The sequence below is a fragment of the Ranitomeya variabilis genome, chromosome 5 (assembly GCF_051348905.1).
Source record: "Ranitomeya variabilis isolate aRanVar5 chromosome 5, aRanVar5.hap1, whole genome shotgun sequence".
Classification (NCBI taxonomy): domain Eukaryota; kingdom Metazoa; phylum Chordata; class Amphibia; order Anura; family Dendrobatidae; genus Ranitomeya; species Ranitomeya variabilis.
In genome coordinates this window covers 377,597,484-377,623,196 of record NC_135236.1, presented here as the reverse complement: position 1 = coordinate 377,623,196, position 25,713 = coordinate 377,597,484, and the positions used below count along the sequence as shown (strand labels likewise).

The following is a 25,713-nucleotide window of genomic DNA, read 5'->3' as shown; positions in this document are numbered from 1 at the left end:
CATGGACCAGAGAGTCACGAGGAGCAGCGGGAAAGGCGACGGAAGGTGAGAATATAATGATTTTTTATTTTGTTTATTATTTTTAACATTAGATCTTTTTACTATTGATGCTGCATAGGCAGCATCAATAGTAAAAAGTTGGTCACACAGGGTTAATAGCAGCGTTAACGGACTGCGTTACACCGTGGCATAACACAGTGTAACACAGCCATTAACCCTGTGTGAGCGCTGACTGGAGGGAGCACTGACAGAGTAGGAAGGGGTGAATTCGCGGCCTGCCGGCCACGACCAATCAGCGACGCGGGATTTCCGTGACAGAAAGACAGACAGATAGAAAGGCAGACAGACAGAGAGATGGAAGTGCCCCTTAGATGATTATATATATAGATTTTTTTTAATATTTAAAAACTTTTTATTTTACATTTTGCATTCTTCAATAGTCTTCATGGGAGACTCGAAGCTGCAGTTGTCCGATCGGCTCTTCTATCTGCTACATACAGGCGATCATCAGATCGCATGTACGTAGCAGATATGCTCACTTGCTATGAGCGCCGACCCATCGGTGACCCGCGATCAGGTGACGGGGTCACCGATGGGCGGGATTTCCGATGCGCTTCCCAGAATCACGAGTTAAGTGCTGCTGTCAGAGATTGACAGCGGCATTTAACAGGTTAACAGCAGCAGGTGGATCGCAGCTGTTAGAGGCACATGTCAGCCAGAGCCCACATCAAAAGGAAGGAGTCCCACATGGGTGTATTATTACGCCCAACATCGGAAAGGGGTTAATCGGATCACACTTGTCTGATTTAAATGCGGATGAGCATGAGCCCCAACATGCTACCCTTGATGAAGTATGGTCCAATTTGGAATCATCCTGTCTTAAGGGAATTATACCATTTGTAGGGGTTCAGAGTACAGGGAATGGAAAAGGCAGGGTTTGAAATATCTGTACCAATTCTATGCTGATGGTCATTTTAGAGCTTTCGAATATCTGAAACAGGAGTTCAATTTGTCGCATTCCGATTTCTTCAAATACATACAAGCAAGGCACACAATAAGTTCTCAATAAGCTCTGACCTCACCATGTCATCCAACGGACTACTAAACTTTGTGGTATAATCTAAAACTACTAGAGGCATTCTTCTGGGTTTTGTAACTGATGATTGCTGTGCACGCTGCAGAGTATAGGGTCAGACTTAATCCAAGTGTTTTGGTCATGTTCGCTATTAACCAAGTTATGTGAAAGGGATGATAGACTAATTATGAAGGTTTACCATATTTAAATCCCACCAAGTCTTAAATCAAGAGGACAAGGAGGCGATAAGTCACAATCATTCATCGATAAAAAAGAAAGAAGACATTATAGTGAAGCCATTAAGAAACTCGGGATCCAAATTTACATGTTAAAACCTGGCACTTTTCTGGTGCTCTTAGTCATAGGCTGTAGAATAGAATCATGGGAAAGCCATTTTAAATAAAGTTGGACCAAGCAAATCCATAGAAACATATTGACATTAAAGAAACAAAAACTGCAAAGTTAAATTAATTAAATTGACATATCCAACCAGTCATAATAAATAAAAATGATAGCAAAACAAATATTCAATGTGCTGTGAAAAGATCTGTTAAATAAACATTTACTAAATATTCAATGCATATAGAACAAATCATTTTTATAATTAATTAAATATGGAAATGTAGTATTAAATTCAAAATCGAAACCCTTCTCGCAATGCAAGCTGTTTCTGCCAGCTAAAAAAAAGCAAAAAAAATGAATAGCTGAGCATACAGTCACCATCCACATTAAGAACAGTACATATTCTGAAGCAGTAAAACATTTTACCACGATTCACAAAGGTGACATGTCACATTTTTTATTTTCTGGTATAGAAAAAATAACATGTGGATTTAGGGAGGTAACTGGCAGAAACAGCATGCCTTGTGAGAGGAGTTTTGGATTTTGAATTTAAATACTAAATTTCCACATGGAATTAATTATAAAAAAATATTTGTTCTATATTTAACATTTACTAAATGTTTACTTACTGTAATATACCTTTTCATAGCACAATGAATATTTGCTTTGCCATCATTGGTATTTATTATGACTGGTTGGATATGTCAATATACCGTAATTCATTTATCTGTGCAGCACACAGCTTTTGTTTCTTTAATGTCATTATGTTTCTATGGATGTGACTGGTTTTAACATGTAACTCTGAATCCCGAGTTTTTTAATGGCTTCACAATAAAGTCTTCTTTCTTTTAATCGATGGATGGTTGTCCCAGATCTCCTCCTTGTCCTATTGCTTCACCAGCAGGATCGGCACCCACCATTCAGACTTCAATATAAAATTACACAGCGTTGTGAGCTCTTCAATTTTTCCTTTCTCCAAGTCCCAAATCCTGCATCTTGAGCCTGGTGGGGGATGCTGGAGATTCCTTCCCAATTCAGTTGGTCATATCTAAAATATTAGATCACACAAGGAAATCTATTGCAAAGCGCTGGTTGGCAAGTGCTCCTCCATCGATAGATGAAATAATAAAAATTCTCAATATACAATCTATATGGAAAAAAAGGTAAACAATCAAAATGGGAGTTATTGCCAAGTTTGGGAAATAATGCGGGAACTGGATCAGATGCACAGCAGTATTATCAAGGGAATTGAAAAATGATGGGATTCTTAATTTAATAATACTTTAATTATCATATTCCAGAAGGCTTACTGGGTTATGTTACAGTTAACTTAGTGACAAAATGTATAAACAGTGGAGAAAGGTTGAACATGATGTACCCAAGTCTTCTTTCAACCTATGTAACTATGTTTTGTTTGTTGCACACCAGAAGGTTAAGGGTAGGGTGTATTTGGGGGAAGGGGGATTAGTGGGGTGAAAACATCCGGTGTTCAAAATATATATGAACAATGATGGTGTATGTATACAATCCTTATGTATATATTTTATATAATGCAATCGTGATCACAAATTGTTCTGAAATGTATTTTGACAGTTTTATAAAGAACTGTTTAATTTAAAAAAAATATATATGGCATTCATTGACTGCAACTATGCACTTTGTTTCCAATATGACATACTACTGTAATAAAATAATAACAATAGCAAACAGGAAGTAGCAGAGGACATCAGCACCTAACAAGTTTGTCTTCGTAATACGGCTCTTCTGTACTTTTTGACTTTTCTTTCTCAAGCATAAAATATATTTTATTTCAGTGCACTGTAAAACGTGCAGAGGAGTTTCATTCAGTAAAATATATTTTAATTGGGTTTAGACTGAAATGTAATAATCATGCCAATAGCCAAACTTGGACTGGCCTACAAGGGGAACAGGTGAATCACCCGGTAGGCCCTTGTGCAGGAGGGGGCCTTCACTCCACTATATGAGCAGAAGTTGGAACAGTATACTTTAATATGTACAGACAATGGCAGCATCTCATCATTCATTTACCAAACTACCCAGTTTATTATTATTATATGGAAGCATGGGTACATTTGTGAATGAGGTAATATTTGCATGTTGCTGAACAGTGGGACTCAGAGTTAATGCTACTGGTGGGTCCTTGGCAACTCAGTCAGACATTGATAATGTCACTACTGTATCCTTATAAAATGTACTAGAAATTTTATTTTTTTCACATTAGTGAAATAATGTTATATAGTACAAATCAGCCGTAATATTTTCATTTACATGGCGTGAAATAAGAATTGAACATGTTGTCAGTTTGCTAAGTTAAATATTTGTAAAGGTGCTAATGACATGAAATTATCACCAGATGTCAGTAACAACCCATCCAATCCACACAGGCAAGAAAATCAAACCACAGGTATCCCTAAATGAAGTTATCTGTAATAATGAGAAATGGCAGAGAGAAAAAAAGTATTGAACACATGAAGAAAGAGGTGTAAAAAGCCATGGGAGGTCATGACAACAGCAGAAATCTATATATATAATTGTCTAAGGGTTTTTCTGTCTGTCTGTCTGTCCTGGAAATCCCGCGTCTCTGATTGGTCGAGGCCGCCAGGCCTCGACCAATCAGCGACGGGCACAGCATGGCGACGATGATGTCATAAAGGTTGCCTCGACCAATCAGCGACGGGCACAGTCTGCCGCGAATTCGCCTCGACCAATCAGCGACGGGCACCGTATCGACGCAGATGTCATAATGGTTGCCATGGCGACAATGATGTCATAAAGGTTGTCTCGACCAATCAGCGACGGGCACAGTCTGCCGCAAATTCTGGAATCATCATTGTCCATATACTACGGGGACATGCATATTCTAGAATACCTGATGCATTAGAATCGGGCCACAGTCTAGTCTATCAATAATTAGAAAGCAATCCTGCCACTTAGTGAAACATAATATCAGCTGATTCAACTGATGGTTTATAAAAAGATGTCTCACTACCAAGGTGCCACACAAGAAGCATCTCAGGCTGGGTAAAACCAGCAAGCTGTCTGAAGGCCTTTGCATCCTTATTGTTTCAAAACACACTGATGTCATTGGTTACAGACTAATTTCTAAACTACTGAAGGTTCCAGTGTGCACTGCTTGGACCATAATCCGAAACTGGAAAGAACACAATTTCACCATTAACTGGCCATGGCCAGGTGCAAGATTTCAGATAGAGGAGTGAAAAGAATAATCAGAAGAGTTGTCCAATAGCCAAGAACCGCCTGTTGATAGCTACAGAAAGACCTGAGATCAGCAGGTACAATTGTTTCAAAGAAAACAATAAGTAATCCAGTCAGTCTCCAGTCACCTGTATGCACCACATGCTACTCTGTTGCTGAACAAAAAGCATGTTCAAGCACATTTTAAGTTTGCTCAACATCATTTAGACAAGTCTGTGAAATGCTGGGAGACTATAATCTGGTCAGATAAGACCAAAATTGAGATCTTTGGATGCCATAATACACACCATGTTTGAAAGCCAAAATGCACTGCATATAACCCCCAAAACACCATACCAACAGTGAAGCTTGGAGGTGAAAACATCATAGTGTGGGGTGATTTTTCAGTTTATGGCATTGGCAAACTTGATATCATTGAAGTAAGTAAGCATGGACAATGTACTGATGCATTCTTGATAAAAATGTGCTGCCATCCACCAGAATGATAGAAACTTTTAGTTGGTTTCAGAGAAAGAAGATAAAGTTGCTAGATTGGCCCAGCCAATCACCTTACCTGAATACAATGGAAAATTTACGGAAGGAACTAAACCTCAGCATTCATAGAAGAACCCCAAAGAAAATACAGGATTTGAAGAGTGTTTATGTGGAAGAATGGGCCAACATCACACATAAGCAATGCATGCGACTAGTTTCTCCATACATGATGCATCTTGAAGTTGTCATCACTAACAAAGGCTTTTGAACAAAGTATTACATACATTTCAGTAAGTATGTTCAATACTTTTTTCCTGTGTCATTTCTCATTATTACACATAACTTTATTTATGGACATCTATGGCTTGATTTCTTTGCCTGTGCGGAATGGATGGGTTGTTACCGACATCTGGTGAAAATTTCCTAACAATAGCACATTTAGAAATATACTTAATTAGAAAATTGGGGATGTTTTCAATACTTATTTCACCCGCTAAGCGAAAAGAATCCTAATTTTTCAAAGACAATGCTAAAATGTTATTGAGAAATGTTTTAAGTGTCAGATGTTAGGGGTTTTTCTATCTCTGAATAATCTGGTCCCTGTAAAATGAAAACCCCATCCCCTATTTAACTACATATTTACAGTAGACTGAGGAGGAATAGAGCCCCAAATGATTATTCAAGAGAAGTCATTTTGATCAAAAACTGGATTACATTTGCTTTTTAGAAATGAAAGTATGTAAGAAATATTTAGAAAAATATTCAAGTCATACAACACAGATTTACATGATTTTAACTTATTGCTCACTCAAAATCACTGGTCCTGTCAACACGGACTAGTAAATGCCAAGGCTCAAAAAACGAATGCAAAATCTGCCACACAGTTTTGGTCCAAAAGATCGTGCCCATATGAAAATCATTTAGCAGTCAGTTGTGGAAAAAATTTTCATAGTAAAAATGCTTTAAAAAATAGAAGTGATAATAGTTTATTTTTATCTACTCACAAAATGCAAAGTGAATGAACGAAAGAGAAATTTAAATCAAATCAGTATTTGATATAACCACACTATTTTCAAAACAGCATCAAATCTTCGAGATACAGTTTTTGAAGGAACTTGGGAAGGAAGTTGTTCCAAACATCTTTGAGAACCACAGGCATTTTTTGGACGCAGGCTTAGACAAGTCCTGCTGTCTCTTTATATAATCGCAGACAGACTTAGTGATGTTAAAATCAGTGCTCCATGGAAACCTTATCTTTAAGTATCTGCCTGTATTTCTCAGCATTTTAACACCATAAATCTTGGCCAAATTCCCAACTGCAGTTGCTGAAATGCAGCCACAAACTTGTGAGGTACCTCAAGAATGCTTCACTTTTGACCGCAGACACCCATTATTGCACGACTCATTCACCCTTCAAGGGTGCAAATCACCTTTTGCCATTTTTCTGCACCCTAATTTCTCAGTTTTAGTGCATACTTGATTCACTTGGCCTTGTTTGAACGTCAAAAGTAAAGCTTTTTGGCTGCAATTCATCCATTAAGTTCACTTCTGACAAGGCTTCTCTGTACAGTAGATGGATGTAATTGGGTCCCACTGCTATCAGTTCTGAGCCGATTGTCATATTCCAGAACTGCCATCTCCATGGAGTGCCCAAAAGTACAAAGTGTTCAGTGCTCAGAGACATGGCCAAGATGAGAAATGCCAAAACTTGATCACCACTGAACGAGACACATAAGTTAACACATGATGACTGGGCCAAGAAATATCAGAAGACAGATTTTTCTAAGGTTTTATGGACTGATAAGTTTGACTCTCAACAAACTAGATGAATGGACCCATAGCTGGATCAGTAACAGACACAGACCTCCAGTTCAACTCAGATGCCAGCAAAGTGGAAGTGAGGCACCGCTATGGGCTGGTATTATTAAGCACGATCTAGTTGGACCTTTTGGGGTTGAAGATGGACTCAAAAGAAACTTTATTCAAGCAGTCGGATAGTGGGAAAAGTCTGCATCTTTCAAGAAAACCATGATTTTTATGCAGGACAATACTCCATCACACTGATCAAAGTCCCCCAATGCTTGGCTAGTCAGTTAAGACCTTAAATAAGAGAGAATAATGAAATGACTCCTTTCTTACTTGACCTAAACCCTATTGAGAACTTGGGGCCCTTCTTAAATGGGAGATTTACCGTGAACTAAATAGTACACCCCTCTGAACAGTGTCTGGGAGGCTGTGGTTGATGTCCAAAAAGTTGATCGACAATAGATTAAGAAACTGACAGACTCTATGGCTGTAAGGCTTATAACTGCTATTAAAATAAAAAGTGGCTATATCGGTCACTGATATTTTTTTTTAATAAAGTAGAAATGTATTTTGTACATTTTGAGTTGTTTGGTTATTATTCTCAATATAACAGATGAAAATAAACAACTGAGTTGGGAAAACGTGTTTTTCATTTATATAATAATTCTGCTCAATAATAGTTGCCCAATAATTCTGCACACATAGATATTCTCAAAGAAAGGAAAAGCCTCACTTTTACTTTAAGTATTCCAGTTTCAGGTTTATTAACCTTTTGGATTGACCAACAGCACTGTAGTCGTTCAATAATAAAATTATGTAGAAAGGCAGCGGAGACACCATCACGTGTTTCTCAACACAAGCAATGAATAGCCAGGTCTTTCACCGGGAAGGAACAACCATGGGAAGGGCAGCATCCAATAAAGGAAAACCACCTATGCCAAAACATGTTATCCATCCACAGACAGCTGTTTCGGGGTATTTGCCCCTCATCAGTGTGGAGTAGGAAACTGGCTATTAGGAGCAGTGCCTGGTGAAAAGACTATAAACATAAGGGTGAATGACCTCGGGGAGATCAAAACATCCAACACCGTGGAGACACCATCACGTGTTTCTCAATGCAGTGATCCAGAACACTGCCCCCATCCCTAAAGGGAAATATGCAAATGCACATAGAAAAGCCGCGGAGACACCATCATGTGTTTCTCAACGCAAGCAATGAACAGCCAGGTCTTTCACTGGGAAGGAACAACCACGGGAAGGGCAGCATCCAATAAAGGAAAACCACCTATGCCAAAACATGGTATCCATCCACAGATTGCTTGGGTTGAGAAACACATGATGGTGTCTCCGCGGCATTTCTACATGCATTTGCATATTTCCCTTTAGGGATGGGGGCAGTGTTCTGGATCACTGAGTTGAGAAACACGTGATGGTGTTTCCGCGGTGTTGGATGTTTTGATCTCCCCGAGGTCATTCACCCTTATGTCTACAATAATAAAATTAGTCATCAAAAATACATATTGCCTAATAATTGGGCACAATGTATATGCCTTAGCATGTCTGGTGCCAGCTTGCAACTGAAACAATGCCATCATGTTTGGATGACCACGTGGCGTGCTGAGGCATATATGTAGGCCAACAGAGGGGGACTTGACACAATTGTATATACTGTAGCGGCCATTGTGGGTAGCCAGGTGGGGGGGTAATGAGGGAGAATGATGCTGAGCCACCTACTCATCAGTGTACAGTGGGCAGTACTAAGCTGGAGGAGGGAAAAGGAAACCATCTCATCCAACTGTGTCCTGCCCTCAGCAGTGTAGCTCTAGCAGAGATCGGCTCCTGCTACACTAAAGTATGTGTTTGCTTGAGCTGCACTGGCACTACCAGCCTGTTACTAGCAGCTCCTGCTGCATTCACTGCCCACATCAAAGAAGTGTACAGAGCGTTTTGGGCATTACCAAGTTGGGGAAAGGCGGTGATCACCAGCTTCTGTACACTCTGGTTCCTGCTCCATCCACCGCCCACATTGAAGTGCTGTAAAGGAATGTACAGATTGAAGAAGTCACTAGCATGCACAGGATATGCTAATCATGAAGTGGTGTTGACATATGCCCATTTGAAACTGGCTTACCATTCAGCTTAAAGTGTTTTCAGTTTCCAGTAAAACCTGCATTTGCTACGACCATTAGTAAATAGCAAGGTCAAACAATTGATCATGCAGGAATTTATTTCCCGGAGCCAATTTTTGGCTACGGACAAATGTATCTTGTCATTTCAAGAGTTTCAAGATTAAATGGATTGTCCACTACTAGGACAACCCCTTCTTAGTCAAAATGTTTGGCGCCAATAAAATAAAATAAAAAAAGCTTACCCTCACCTTGAATACCAGCGCCTTACCAGCAGTGTCGGCACTCGCGTTCCCGGGACTCTGGTTCGGTTATGACATGTGAGCCCAGAGCAAAATTAGCACTGGTGTCACTGTCCCTGACTTCGTATGAATTGAACATGAAGGGGAAGCCAGTGCTATAGCCGTTCTCTCTCTTCCTCTTCATGTTCATTTTGTAAGATAGGCAGGGACACTGACGCCAATGCTGACTGCTCACCGAGCTCATCTCTCATAACCCCACGAGAGCCCCGGGAACGAACGCGAGTGCAGACACCGCTGGAAAGGCGCTAACGCAGGAGGAGAGAATAAGCTTTTTTATTGTGGCCAAAAGTGGAATATGAGAAGGGGGTTGTCCTAGTATTGGACAACTTCTTTATAGGGGAGGAGCAGATTTGACAAGGTTTCAGATTCCCCTTTGCAGGGAAGGTTAGTAAAAAAATTGTGACAATGTACTTACCCAGAAATTTGTTTGTCAGGAAATATTTTAATAAAATAAGCTGACAATAAAAAAAAGCCAGCAAAACTTAGAAAAAATTCCATCAATGTCTATGAAAGTAGGCCAGTTGGGCAACATACAAATTGGTCTGTACTCAGTATTTTGTGTATTCAAAATAGCTGATGCCTTTGCACTACAACTAGTATTACTAAGTCCATTAAATAGTTTTCGTGAGCATGGATTTTTATGTATTTATGGATTGCAGTCGTTGTCCTTGGCAAGAACACTGCCCTTAAAGGTAAGGTACCGCGTTTGTAGATCATTAATAAATCACTGTAATGTAGCATAACATGCTGCTATAACCAAGTTTTAAATGCATGTGAAACAGATTTCATGTGTTATATGTGTTTAAAGAAGGAACTGGGGGCTGACATCTTGGTTTTGCAGCAGTAGCAGGGCACTAACAGTGTCATTTTACAGCACCCCATGGACATAGGAGATAATAGACCGGCGCTGACCCTATCTTTAACATTGGAGAGGCGTTAGCAGTGAGCTGGGCACGCCTCTGTGGGCTGCACAACTCACTGCTGTAGGTGTGACTAGCAGCCATTTTATTATAGCCCAGTGCTCTCTGCCCTGCTCCACTTACTCTCTATCACAGGAGCTTCATTCACTCAATTAAGCTGCATTCCCAGCCTGCAGAGAGAGGTGACACCTGACACCTGTCCCAGCCATACAATGTATCTCTTCCCTCCCTCCACAATGCCTGGCCATTCACTGCAGACCTGGAGCTCCTTCTTATCTTACTGAGGGATGAGTCACAGACAGCTCTGCACAGACAATGCTGCTCCATACATAAACTGTCATGAATCCCAATGGCTAGGGATAGCAAGGGACAAGCAAAGTAATACAAAATATCGGACGAGCTCTAGGGTGATGGAACCTGGGCTGACCGCTGCCCTATGCCTGACAAACGCAACTAGAGATAGCCAGGGAGCGTGCCTACGTTGGTTCTAGACGCCACGCACCAGCCTAAGAGCTAACTAGTACTGCAGAGAAAATAAAGACCTCACTTGCCTCCAGAGGAATGAACCCCAAAAGGTATAGTTGCCCCCCACATGTATTGACGGTGAAATGAGAGGAAGGCACACACATAGAGATGATATATATAGGTTCAGCAAATTGAGGCCCGCTGTAAACTAGAAAGCAGAACGATACAAAAGGGGTCTGAGCGGTCAGCAAAAAACCCTAATCAAAAAACCATCCTGAGATTACAAGAACCCATGTGCCAACTCATGGCACATGGGGAGAACCTCAGTCCACTAGAGCTACCAGCTAGCATAGAGACATAATAAGCAAGCTGGACAAAAAAACCAACAACTGAAAATCAGCACTTAGCTTATCCTGAAAGATCTGGGAGCAGGTAGGCAGGAACCAAACAGAGCACATCTGAATACATTGATAGCCGGCAAGGGAATGACAGAAAGGCCAGGTAAAATAGGAAACACCCAGCCTCTGATGGACAGGTGGAAACCAAAGGCCGCAACCCACCAAAGTCACCCAGTACCAGCAGTAACCACCAGAGGGAGCCCACAAACAGAATCCACAACAGTACCCCCCCCTTGAGGAGGGGTCACCGAACCCTCACGAGAACCCCCAGGGCGATCAGGGTGAGCTCTATGGAAGGCATAGGAGGCGACCACCCAGGAATTATCCTCCTGACCATAACCCTTCCACTTAACCAAATACTGGAGTTTGCGTCTGGAAACACGAGAATCCAAGATCTTCTCAACAACATACTCCAATTCTCCCTCCACCAGCACCGGAGCAGGAGGCTCAACCGAAGGAACAACGGGCACCTCATACCTCCGCAACAACGACCGATGGAACACATTATGAATAGCAAACGATGCTGGGAGATCCAAACGAAAAGATACAGGGTTAAGAATCTCCGAGATCCTATAAGGACCGATGAATCGAGGCTTGAACTTAGGAGAAGAGACCTTCATAGGGACAAAACGACCCTTAGGGAACTTACTGCCAGGAATCAATTCTATAGCACAGTCACAATCTCTATGCGGAGGGAGTGAATTGAGCTTAGGCTCCTCAAAAACATCCCTATAGTCGTCAGACAAAAACGCAGTGATCTCAGAAGGAGTAGATGAAGCGATTGAAATCGGAGGTGCATAATCATGAACCCCCTGACATCCCCAGCTTAACACAGACATTGTTTTCCAGTCCAGGACAGGATTATGAGTTTGTAACCATGGCAGACCAAGCACTAGTACATCATGTAAATTATACAGTACAAGGAAGCGAATCACCTCCTGATGAACGGGAGTCATGCGCATGGTCACTTGTGTCCAATACTGCGGTTTATTCATAGCCAATGGTGTAGAGTCAATTCCCTTCAGAGGAATAGGAACTTCCAGAGGTTCCAGACTAAAACCGCAGCGTTTAGCAAATGACCAATCCATAAGACTCAGGGCAGCGCCCGAATCCACATAGGCATCGACGGAAATGGAAGACAGTGAAAAAATCAGAGTCACAGACAAAATGAACTTAGGCTGCAGAGTACCAATGGCAAAAGATTTATCAACCCTTTTTGTGCGTTTAGAGCATGCTGATATAACATGAGCTGAATCACCACAATAAAAACACAATCCATTTTTCCGCCTATAATTTTGCCGTTCACTTCTGGACTGAATTCTATCACATTGCATAGTCTCAGGTGCCTGTTCAAAAGACACCGCCAACTGGTGCACAGGTTTGCGCTCCCGTAAACGCCGATCAATCTGAATGGCCATAGCCATCGACTCATTCAGACCTGTAGGCGTAGGGAACCCCACCATAATATCCTTAATGGCCTCGGAAAGACCATTTCTGAAGTTTGCAGCCAGGGCGCACTCATTCCACTGAGTAAGCATCGACCATTTCCGAAATTTTTGACAATATATTTCCGCTTCATCATACCCCTGAGAGAGGGCTAATAAAGCCTTTTCAGCCTGAATCTCCAGGTTGGGTTCCTCATAGAGCAATCCCAATGCCAGAAAAAACGCATCCACATTGAGCAATGCAGGATCCCCTGGTGCCAATGCAAATGCCCAATTCTGAGGGTCGCCTCGCAGGAAAGATATTACAATCCTGACCTGTTGAGCAGGGTCTCCAGAGGAGCGAGATTTTAAAGAAAGAAACAATTTACAATTGTTCCTGAAATTCAGGAAGGTAGATCTATCTCCAGAAAAGAACTCTGGAATAGGAATTCTAGGTTCAGACATGGGAGTGTGAACAACAAAATCCTGTATGTTTTGAACTTTTGCCGCGAGATTACTCAGGCTGGAAGCCAAACTCTGGACATCCATGTTAAACAGCTAATATCAGAGCCATTCAAGGGTTAAGAGGAGGTAAGAAGCAGCTAGACAGCAATTAAGGGCTAGGCAGCAAAACTCTGAAGGAAAAAAAAAAAAAAAAAATTTCCCTTAAACACTTCTTTTTCTCCTGCTTCAGCCCAAACAATTAACACTTTGTGGGCCGGCTATACTGTCATGAATCCCAATGGCTAGGGATAGCAAGGGACAAGCAAAGTAATACAAAATATCGGACGAGCTCTAGGGTGATGGAACCTGGGCTGACCGCTGCCCTACGCCTGACAAACGCAACTAGAGATAGCCAGGGAGCGTGCCTACGTTGGTTCTAGACGCCACGCACCAGCCTAAGAGCTAACTAGTACTGCAGAGAAAATAAAGACCTCACTTGCCTCCAGAGGAATGAACCCCAAAAGGTATAGTTGCCCCCCACATGTATTGACGGTGAAATGAGAGGAAGGCACACACATAGAGATGATATATATAGGTTCAGCAAATTGAGGCCCGCTGTAAACTAGAAAGCAGAACGATACAAAAGGGGTCTGAGCGGTCAGCAAAAAACCCTAATCAAAAAACCATCCTGAGATTACAAGAACCCATGTGCCAACTCATGGCACATGGGGAGAACCTCAGTCCACTAGAGCTACCAGCTAGCATAGAGACATAATAAGCAAGCTGGACAAAAAAACCAACAACTGAAAATCAGCACTTAGCTTATCCTGAAAGATCTGGGAGCAGGTAGGCAGGAACCAAACAGAGCACATCTGAATACATTGATAGCCGGCAAGGGAATGACAGAAAGGCCAGGTAAAATAGGAAACACCCAGCCTCTGATGGACAGGTGGAAACCAAAGGCCGCAACCCACCAAAGTCACCCAGTACCAGCAGTAACCACCAGAGGGAGCCCACAAACAGAATCCACAACAATAAACACCACATAAACTAACTGTGCTTCTGATGCAGTAACTGCTGGTGATAGCAGATCACAGGGCAGTCACACACAAAATGGCTCTGCCCTGTGATGCTGCTCTTCATTCTGCCCCAGGGATATTAGACCACCCAAAAGGGGAGGGAAATGCTGATGTCAGCAGTTACTGCCCAGATTTTCCAGCTAACAGTAAAGCTGGTAAGTCTTACTATAGCTGCTTGAGGTCTAGAATGGAAAATGCTCCCCCTAGTGGTCAATATATATATTTGTAAGAAAATATATAATATTTTTCATATAGAAATGTTTGCAAACAGTGCAAACATTGCATTAATACATTTTATTTACTATTTTAAGCTTAATTTCACAAAAAAAACAAACTACAAGAAAACTGGTGGCACCTTCCCTTTAAGTGGATGCATTTTCTATTACAGTCACCGTCCTGGGACAGGCCATCTACAAGGATATACCTCGATGGGTATTGCATCTTCAAGATGTGCTACCTGAAAACATTATTCTACTTTAAATAATTACTAAAACTGGGTCTATTTGACATTGGAATAATGAGAAAAATATTAGGAAGATGCAATACATGTTCATACTAGACTAAACTAATGAATTCATTAAAGTTTAAAATTAAAATTTGTAAAATTATATTGTTTAAAATTACACAGTTCTTGTTCTTTGTTTTTTTGTGCAAGGACTGTATGGTCTACCTACTGGTATGTAAAATGCAAAAAAATAGACTTTACATACATTATAATGTGGCAGTTAACATGCCGGTCTGACGCACATAATTACCGCGGATAAGTTAATGAACTGAAATGTTAGAAACATAAAGAATGGATATGTAAAGCATGAGTGAACTCATACAGTTCATGTTCCTACAGGCTCACGCACAAGAGGAAGGCTCCCCACTCCTTCCTTCAGGAGAAGGAAGCCAGATAACACAAAATATAAATGAGTTCTTATCTTCTCACAATAAACTAATTTAATGATGCGTCTGAGCAAAGGTCACAAAAGCCCAGAGAAGGAAGCTTAACACAGCTGCCTAATCTCTGTTCTGCAGGATGACATTTGCCAACTCTGAAACCCCAGTTAATCTCCCAGTAATGCACAGAAAATAACCATCTCCTGCTCGGATTCCAGTTGTTTGGCTTTCCACATGACGGCTATATGACATGAAGCTTCATATAAACTATGCAAAATACCGCATTTTATCTTTTTTGAGGCTAATGTTGGTGCTGGTCTGGTTTTCTGTGCCCTGTGTTCCCATCCAATATAATTGATTGCCATTGATAATCTCAAAGCTGACATTTATCAAACAGTACTTTTACACAGTGCTTGCCTGCTGCTTACATCACAGTAATTGCTGGCTGATTGCTTTTTATTTTTGCTCCCATAGAGCGGAGCGGTGGTAGGACCCGATAAAGAGTGCTGGCACCAGGGCATTGTCTAATAGGAATCGGAGGCAGGCTAAAATCCCCATCCTGTATCGTCACTGGCTCAGACTGTGCCTCTGTCTATACCTGATAAAACAGTGCTACTAGTTTGGATTAGCTGCTCAGTATATGTGCATTTCCACTTCATACTTTGGAGAGCATGTCAGGACAATTTCCACTATAGAATCAAGAATGGTGACAAACTAAGAAACTGAGTGAAAAGAATTCCACTTATACCAAACACTGTGTCGGGTGGCAGTGGTATCTGTTGGGCAACTGACCAGTCACGGCTTTAAAAAGAATGTGTCAGCAGATTTATGCTATGTAATCTGACAGCAGCACAATGTAGAGAGAGACCCTGATTCCAGCAATGTATCAGTTTACGGGGTACAACAGTTATGACATTCACGGTCTTCTCTGCTGCAGATCTAGCAGAGCTCAGTTGTTGAGCTGTATATAACGCAAACACACCAAAAACAGGCAGAGATGCTTACCTGTCTAAATGGGCCTCAATACAAATGCACAAGCAGGGTAAAGTCGGACCCAAATAAAATAGCAAATGCACAGGTGCAATACCTAATGAAACAGCCAGCCTTCAATCAGGGATTGGACGTGTGGTACACCAATGCACTAAAATACTCCGTATGTGGCATGTTCACACAGGGAATGCAGAGCATCTGGTTCTCAGCCTATTAATGACGCCCTATGGCGGGCTGCCCAGTGCTAACTATAATGCATCCTGTGTGAACAGAGGCCACAGTGTACAGAACCATTAGGGCCCAACTGCACCCTGCAAAAAATACAATGTGCAAAACAAAACATATAAATATATGTAAGGTATTGGTTGTTGGTTGATATTCTGGCCATAATATGTAAGCCGGCAACCCGCGTCAAGGGTCCTTACGTTTTGCCAGTCCTACGCTAACATGAAAAACACCAAAAAAGGAAAAATTCAAGAAAACACACCAAAAACAGGCAGAGATGCTTACCTGTCTAAATGGGCCTCAATACAAATGCACAAGCAGGGTGCAGCGGACCCAAATAAAATAGCAAATGCACAGGTGCAATACCTAATGAAAAGTATATAACGCACACCATGGCTTTTTGTGCACACTGTATACAGATGCTACTCAGTAGTAGAGGACTGGTTGGACTAGAAGGCACCAAGCAAGGGATAATTATGATAATAATAATAAACATCTTTATTTTTATATAGCGCTAACATATTCCGCAGCGCTTTACAGTTTGCACACATTATCATCGCTGTCCCCGATGGGGCTCACAATCTAGAATCCCTATCAGTATGTCTTTGGGATGTGGGAGGAAACCGGAGTGCCCGGAGGAAACCCACGCAAACACGGAGAGAACATACACACTCCTTGCAGATGTTGTCCTTGGTGAGATTTGAACCCAGGACTCCAGCGCTGCAAGGCTGCAGTGCTAATTGGGATAATCTTTTGCTGCTAAAACGCTGATTGTATTGAAAAGAAAAATACAGCCTAGTAATTGGCACATTGCTATTGTTAGAGTCTCTGATTGTACAGATTGCATAGCCAAAATATGCTGACAAAAATCCCTTTAATTCTGCTTTATGCCTCTAACTGAACATATTTCTGAACAGAAATATGAAATTTACAAAGTGGATGCAAACTTACAAAGACAACCACTTGAAATTCTGCTATAAATTGCACCACAAAAGATACATAGTGCCAAATGTATTAATGTATCATTTTGATAAAATTGTAGCAAATATCAGCCTCACAGACCCCTGTAGCTAGACCTCGATTTTCAGGTCTAGCTACAAGTGTCCTAGATGTAATAGGCTTCATGGCTGGCAGCACAAATTAACAAGTCAAAAGCAGATGTCAACTTTTGTCGCTAAGTGCGCTATGGAAACAGAAAGTACTCATTCAGATTAATAGGAACATGAGAATAAAGCGGTTTAGACATGGTCCCTTCATCTTCATCTGAAAACAAAAAGAAGAGATTCCAAGAGCCACTATACAATGACAAATGTCTTCTTCATAAACAAGTATAGTTATCGAGGAAAACCAATGAGGAAAAAAGTATGGCTGTAGGGCAAAGGGGGGCCAAGCCAAAGATAAAATTAAGCTCCGTAACGGTGCTTAACCCCTTTACCCCCAAGGGTAGTTTGCACGTTAATGCCCGGGCCAATTTTTACAATTCTGACCACTGTCCCTTTATGAGGTTATAACTCTGAAACGCTTCAACGGATCCCAGTGATTCTGACAATGTTTTCTCGTGACATATTGTACTTCATGATAGTGGTAAAATTTCTTTCATATTACCTGCGTTTATATATGAAAAAAAAATGGAAATTTAGAGAAAATTTTTAAAATTTCGCAATTTTCCAACTTTGAATTTTCATACCCTTAAATCACAGAGATATGTCACACAAAATACTTAATAAGTAACATTTCCCACATGTCTACTTTACATCAGCACAATTTTGGAACCAAAAATTTTTTTTGTTAGGCAGTTATAAGGGTTAAAATTTGACCAGCAATTTCTCATTTTTACAACACCATTTTTTTTTTAGGGACTACATCACATTTGAAGTCACTTTGAGGCGTCTATATGATAGAAAATACCCAAGTGAGAAACCACTCTAAAAACTGCACCCCTCAAGGTGCTCAAAACCACATTCAAGAAGTTTATTAACCCTTCAGGTATTTCACAGGAATTTTTGGAATGTTTAAAAAAAAAAATCAACATTTAACTTTTTTTTCACAAAATTTACTTCAGGTCAAATTTGTTTTATTTTACCAAGGGTAACAGGAGAAATTAGACCCCAGAAGTTGTTGTACAATTTGTTCTGAGTATGCTGATACCCCATATGTGGGGGTAAACCACTGTTTGGGCGCATGGCAGAGCTCAGAAGCGAAGGAGCACCATTTGATTTTTCAATGCAAAATTGACTGGAATTGAGATAGGACGCCATTTCGCGTTTGGAGAGCCCCTGATGTGCCTAAACATTGAAACCCCCCACAAGTGACACCATTTGGGAAAGTAGACCCCCTAAGGAACTTATCTAGATGTGTGGTGAGCACTTTGAACCCAAGTGTTTTACTGCAGTTTATAACGCAGAGCCATGAAAATAAAAAAATTATTTTCCACAAAAACTATTTTTTAGCCAACAGTTTTGTATTTTCCCAGGGGTACCAGAAGAAATTGGACCCCAAAAGTTGTTATCCAATTTGTCCTGAGTACGCTCATACCCTACATGTGGGGGGGGAACCACGATTTGGGACGCATGGCAGAGTTCGGAAGGAAAGGAGCGCTGTTTGGAATGCAGACTTAGATGGAATGGTCTGCAGGCGTCACATTGCATTTGCAGAGCCCACGATGTACCTAAACAGTAGAAACCCCCCACAAGTGACCTCATATTGGAAACTAGACCCCCCAGGGAACTTATCTAGATGTGTTGTGAGAACTTTGAACCCCCAAGCGTTTCACTACAGTTTATAACACAGAGCCAAACCCTAACTTTTAGCCCCAACCCTAACCCTAACTGTAGCCCCAACCCTAACCCAAACTGTAGCCCCAACCCTAACTGTAGCTCCAACTGTAACTATAGCCCTAACCCTAACTTTAGCCCCAACCCTAACCCTAACTTTAGCCCCAACACTAAACATAACCTTAGCCCCAACCCTAACCCTAACGGGAAAATGGAAATAAATAATTTTTTTAAATTTTATTATATTTCCCTAACTAAGGGGGTGATGAAGGGGGGTTTGATTTAGTTTTATAAGCGGGTTTTTTAGCGGATTTTTATGATTGGCAGCTGTCACACACTAAAAGATGCTTTTAATTGCAAAAAGAGGTTTTTGCGTCTCCAGATTTTGAGAGCTATAATTTTTCCATATTTTGGTCCACAGAGTCATGTGACATCTTGTTTTTTGCGGGACAAGTTGACGATTTTATTGGGACCATTTTCAGGCATGTGACATTTTTTGATCGCTTTTTATTCCGATTTTTGTGAGGCAGAATGAACAAAAACCAGCAATTCGTAAATTTCTTTTGGGGGGGGTAGTTTATACCGTTTCACGTTTGATAAAATTGATAAAGCAGTTTTATTCTTCGGGTCAGTACAATTACAACGATACCTCATTTATATCATTTTTTATGTTTTGCCGCTTTTATACGATAAAATCTATTTAATATAAAAAATTATTATTTTTGCATCGCTTTATTCTGAGGACTATAACTTTTTTTTTTGCTGATGATGCTGTATGGTGGCTCATTTTTTGCAGGACAAAATTACGTTTTCAGCGGTACCATGATTATTTATATCCGTTCCTTTGATCGCGTGTTATTCCACTTTTTGTTTGGCGGTATGATAATAAAGTGTTGGTTTTTGCCTTGTTGGTTTTTTTTTTACGGTGATCACTGAAGGGGTTAACTAGTGAGACAGTTTTATAGGTCGGGTCGTTATGGACGCGGCGATACTAAATATGTGTACTTTTATTTTTATTTTTTTTTAATTTAGATAAAGAAATGTATTTAGTGGAACAAAATATTTTTTTTTCTCTTTATTTAGGAATTTTTTTATTTTTTACATATGTAAATATATTTTTTTTAACTTTATAACATTGCCTCAGGGGGCAACATCATGTTATAGTGTCAGCTCGCTGATCTGACACTTAGTAGTGCACTGTGTCAGATCAGCGATCTGCCAGGCAGTACTGCAGGCTTGCAAGCGCCTGCTCTGACCAGGCGCTTGCAAGCCACCTCCATGCAGGACCTGCAAGGAGCCCTGCGGCCATTTTGAGTCTGGTGCCTGCAGGGAAGAGGACGTAGGAGACTCTCGGAGCAACGCGATCACATCGCGTTGCTCCGAGGATCTCAGGGAGGCACGCAGGGAGCCCCCTCCCTGCGCGATGCTTCCCTATGCCGCCGGAACACTGCGATCATATTTGATCGCAGTGTTCCAGGGGGTAATGTGTCAGGAGCGGTCCGTGACCGCTCCTGGCACATAGTGCCGGATGTCAGCTGTAATAATCAGCTGACACCCGGCGGCGATCAGCCACACTCCCCCCGTGAGCATGGCTGATCGTGCTGGACGTACTATTCCGTCCATGGGAAGTAGGGCCCACCCCACATGGACGGAACAGTACATCTAATGGCAGAAAGGGGTTAATGGGAACCGGTCATTATCTTTTACTTTCTTGGCCAAACAAGATATTCTGCCTTGCACTGATGAGGGGCAAACACTCTGAAACACATTTCTGAAAATGGAGTGGCTGGTTTGGCTTTTTATATTCAGTCATGTGGCAAGGCTGACAAAAGGGTTGATATTAACTTGTAGAATTGCTACTTCTAAGAATTGGCACTAGAGTTCTAGTCCTCTTCCTCTCTCAAGAGGCTATTTATATATTTACTTATGGAAGTATTGATATAGCAGTATAGACCTTGTCCCCAAAATATATAATTTTTTTGCAGAAATTTGTTATGTCAGTCATGAGAAATGTAGTCAAATGCAAATCAGGCAAGAAGTGCATTGAAGGAACTGTGAAGGGGTGTTCCACTGCACTGGACTGCATCTTCCATTTTCATTACTCCACAAGCACCACCACCCATCCCTGATTGACAGCTCTAGCCACTGTTAGGCTATGTGCACACATCCGGAAATGCCGCGGAAATTTCCGTGGCAATTTCAGAACTCCCTGCCGCAAGAAATACGCATACGGAATTGGCATACGTATTCCCGCTAAACACTAGCGTTTTGCAAGCGTAATTAGCTTGCAGAATCTTAGCATTTAACTGATTGACAGGTTGGTCACACTTGTCAAGCATAGTGTTTGACAAGTGTGACCAACTTTATACTATTGATGCTGCCTATGCAGTATCATAGTGGTTTTATCACGTTTTTATAGTGGAAAACCGCAGAAAAAAGCGAAAAATCCTGAATGTGTGCACACAGCCTAAGGGCATGTTTCCACAGGGCGTATTCCTTCAGTATTTGCTGCGGATTGAACGCTGTGTACAGCCACAGCATCCAGATGTTACAGCATAGTGGAGGGGATTTTATGAAATCCCATATCCACTATGAGTACAAACATGCAGGTGGCAGACCTGCGTTTACCTACATGTAGCACATCTTTCTAGGCCGCAGCATGTCTATTTATCTTACGGAGATGCTCAGTCTCCGCAAGATAAATAACACAGTCTATGTATTGGATGCGGTGATTCCACATGTGTTCACTGAACACATGCGGAATCACCAAGTGTACAAAAGGGGGCAGTGCTTTGGGCTGAGCGGGGTATCCGCTGCGTCCAAAATGCTGGGATTCCGGACTGTGGACACATACCCTTACATCACCCCAGTGGATGGCTGAAATTAGCACATGCAATGTTACTGTCTAAGCTGGCGTATATGTAGTAAATTCACAGGTGTGGTAAATGTGGCTACAAGAATGAAGTAACAGAGGCAAGAGCTGTAAATTAGGGAGTGGAGGGGGTCTCCGAGCTAGAAGTAGAAAGAACCAGCCCAAGTGCATATAACTCCATGTACTACGGGTATGTGCACACGTTGCGGAAAGGTGTGCGTATTTTTCCGCACTGATTTTGGTAAATCCACAGTGCGGATTTACTGCGGAATTACCGCGTTTTTTTTCGCGGTTTTTGTGCGGATTCCACCTGCGGTTTTATACCTGCGGATTCCTATTATGGAGCAGGTGTAAACCGCTACGGAATCCGCACAAAGAATTGACATGCTGCGGAATAAATAACGCAGCGTTTCTGTGTTTTTTTCCGCAGCATGGACACTGCGGATTTTGTTTTCCATAGGTTTACATGGTGCTGTAAACTCATGGAAAACTGCTGTGAATCCGCAAAGGCCAATCTGCTGCGGATCCGCAGCACAATCCACAACTTGTGCACATAGCCTAACAGTCTGACTGGATTCTACACGATATTTCTCCAAACTTGCACATCAAAACTCTACAACAAGGGCTTTATATTTATTTCGACCAAGTGTTTATAAAAAAAACAAACAGGCATGACCCTAATATACCATATTTTTCAGACTATAAAAAGCACGAGACTATAAGACGCACCTAGGTTTTAGAAGAGGAAATTAGAAAAAAAAAATTGAAACAAAAAATGTGGTCATTTCTGTACTTAATATCCCCTATCCTGGTAAACAAGACTGAGTTTGTGGGACTAGTGGGTGTCCCGTGCAGTAGATGCCAGAAGTGGAAGAAATAGGAAGTAGAACTGGTGAGCAGGTAGAGAGACTTGCTAATCAGTACTGCGACAAGCAGGCTGTGACTAAGTAGCACAAAACAGCGTGCTTCACCGTCCCTGGAGTAGACTACAGTGGAAGAGAACAATGTGCTGAAAGTGCTTTACACTGTGAAGGAAATGCCCATAAGACTTTGTACCCACGACCTCATGTACATAACCCTTACCAAGTTACCATTCAGTAAAGACTTTCATAATGGGAATTACCTTTATTGAACTCTGAAACCTAGCCTAGCCGGCCAAAACCATTGACTACAGGTGGCCTGCAAGGGTGCAAGGCTTTCCCAAACCACCAACTCTCAGCCAGGACCCACTGTTTCATGTAGCACGCTGGGGAGTAACAGGAGAAGACAACAGCCACGCCCGTGGCTAGCGCGCAGCATTCCATTTGACCAGACTCTTTTTTTCCAGAAATCTTTGGTTCATTGTAGAATCTATACAGTGGAGCTCCCAATCTCTACGTACATCCAAAATGAATTTCAGACATTAATCCAAAATTGCAGATAAAATTGTATTTTAGAGGGGACAGCACTCTCAATGAAAGCCACTGTACACATAACAGGGGGGATTAAAAATCCAGCAAAAAAATAAATAAATCAGATTTACAAGTAAGGTCCGAGCCTTGATCTTGAAGACCAATTCTAAATCTTTATTATATATTATCTCATGCATTAATTGGCTAATAAACAATTAAAATACAAGGAGTAGCCTACAAATAAAATTGACTTTTCAAGTTTTACACATAGTTTTTAACATGAAGCTAAAATTGTCCAATCTTATAAAAGAAAAAAACCCACAACAATAATTAAAAGTACGATTATTGTATGACTAGTAGCAGTTGTTAGGGAGTCCATCTAGAAAACCAACTACACTTACCCATACAAGAAGTATAAGATTGCTCTTCACAGCTCCACAGTAACCCAGCATGCCCACTATGATTAGGAAACAACAGACTGCGACCATCACTGGGTGGAACACAGGGAAGTAGATGAGAAGAACCGCATCCTCCACTCTAGAATGACAAGACCGGTACAACTTGGTATTACAACGGCGTAGTATCAGAAGAAATAGCCAAAGGAAAGGAAAAATATTCATAAAGAAAACAAAAATGGAAATTCAGATTATTCTAAACTCTTTTTTTCTTCTCGTTTTTCGTAAAGAAGTCTTTCATGTCAGCCCTACATAGCATCAATGTTAAAGGTGCAACTTTTAATCATTCAATTCATTTACTTTATCATCCAAAAGCTGCATACACATTCACAGACCGGTTTTAGTGTTCCAAGGCGGCCAAAATAATTAAGCAGCAACTTCGAAGCTTCTATATTGAAAAATAATTCTTACCATTCTTTATCAACAGCTCCTACAGATACCTATGCAATGTTATGCTCACACGCGGCGTTTTTGCAATGTTTTTTTTTCTGTATCAAAAACTTCCACTCTTGGCAGTAAAAGTGCTAGGTATAAAACTAAAAAAAAAGCTGCGTTTTTTTGCTGCATTTTTCAGGTGGATTACATGTGTGATTTGCCTACAGTACATGAAAATTTTATTTACCAAAAATACAGCACGAATGTTATGCTGTCATTTTTTCCAGCATTTTTACAGTTCCTCATTGTTTTCTGTGGGTAAAAAAACTCTGCAAATACCCTGAAAGAATTGACATGCTGCAGATTTTCGAAAACACTACGGTGTTCAAATTCACTCAGGAAAAAAAAAATGTGGATGCATGAGATATCTGAAATCTCAGAGATTTTGCTGGTAGCGTAAAATGCAGCAGCTTTCCTGCAGAAAAAAAAAGGGTGGAAAAAAACACAGCTAAGATGTCACATGTGAACATTGCCTAAGACAACTGGCAAACAGGCAGTGCATAGTACAATCCTGTAGTCATACAGTCTTCCATCTGTGCCTTCATGCTACTAAATGTACAGTGGGGAAAAAAAATATATTTAGTCAGCGACCAATTATGCAAGTACTCCCACTTAAAAAGATGAGAGAGGCCTGTAATTGACATCATAGATAAACCACAACTATGAAAGTCAAAATGAGAAAACAAATCCAGAAAATCACCTTGTCTGATTTGGCAAGATTTATTTTTCAAATTATGGCAGAAAATAAGTATTTGGTCATTGACAAAATATTTTGTTATATATCCTTTGTTGGCAAAGTCCATGGTCAAACGTTTTCTGTAAGTCTTCACAAGGTTGGCACACACTGTTGGTGGTATGTTGGCCCATTCCTCCATGCAGATCTCCTCTAGAGCAGTGATGTTTTGGGCCTGTCACTGGGCAACACGGCCTTTCAATTCCCTCAAAAGGTTTTCTATGGGGTTGAGATCTGGAGACTGGCTAGGCCACTCCAGAACCTTCATATGCTTCTCACAAAGCCACTCCTTTGTTGCCCTGGCGATGTGCTTGGGAAAATTATCATGCTGAAAGACCCATCCATGTTTCATCTTCAATGCCCTTGCTGATGGAAGGAGGTTTGCACTCAAAATCTCACGACACATGGCCACATTCATTCGTTCACGTACATGGATCAGTAGTCCTGGTCCCTTTGCAGAGAAACAGCCCCAAAGCATGATGTTGTTGCCACCCCCATGCTTTACAGTAGGTATGCTGTTCTTTGGATGCAACTCAGCATTCTGTCTCCTCCAAACACATCGAGTTTTGTTTCTACCAAACAGTTCTACTTTGGCTTCATCAGACCATATGACATTCTCCCAATACTCTTCTGGATAATCCAAATGCTCTCTAGCAAACTTCAGATGGGCCCGGACATGTACTGGCTTAAGCAGGGGGACTGTCAGGACTCTGAACATTTTGATTACCTTTTGTGCATTACTGCCCTTTTCCAAGATGGCGTCTTTGGTCTCATGTGCACTGTGTCTTCCTGCTATATAACTCCACCCCAGCCTTTAGTCTGTGCTAGAGTATTCTGCCTTGCATCCAGCTCCTGATGACT

General features: G+C 41.2%; 1 protein-coding gene and 1 long non-coding RNA gene across 5 annotated transcripts in view; one reads left to right on the top strand and one right to left on the bottom strand.

Moving 5' to 3' along the window:
- The window catches only part of TSPAN12 (tetraspanin 12), a 435,306-nt gene that overhangs the window by 279,873 nt on the left and 129,720 nt on the right, over positions 1 to 25,713 (bottom strand). For all 4 annotated transcript variants that reach the window (XM_077264986.1, XM_077264987.1, XM_077264985.1 and 1 more), the window contains one exon: positions 23,631 to 23,766. In XM_077264986.1, coding sequence (XP_077121101.1) covers positions 23,631 to 23,766 — 136 coding nt within the window. The remainder of the gene's footprint in view (positions 1 to 23,630; positions 23,767 to 25,713) is intronic.
- Positions 1 to 25,713, top strand: part of LOC143776063 (uncharacterized) — a 190,677-nt gene that overhangs the window by 125,438 nt on the left and 39,526 nt on the right. The window lies entirely within an intron of this gene.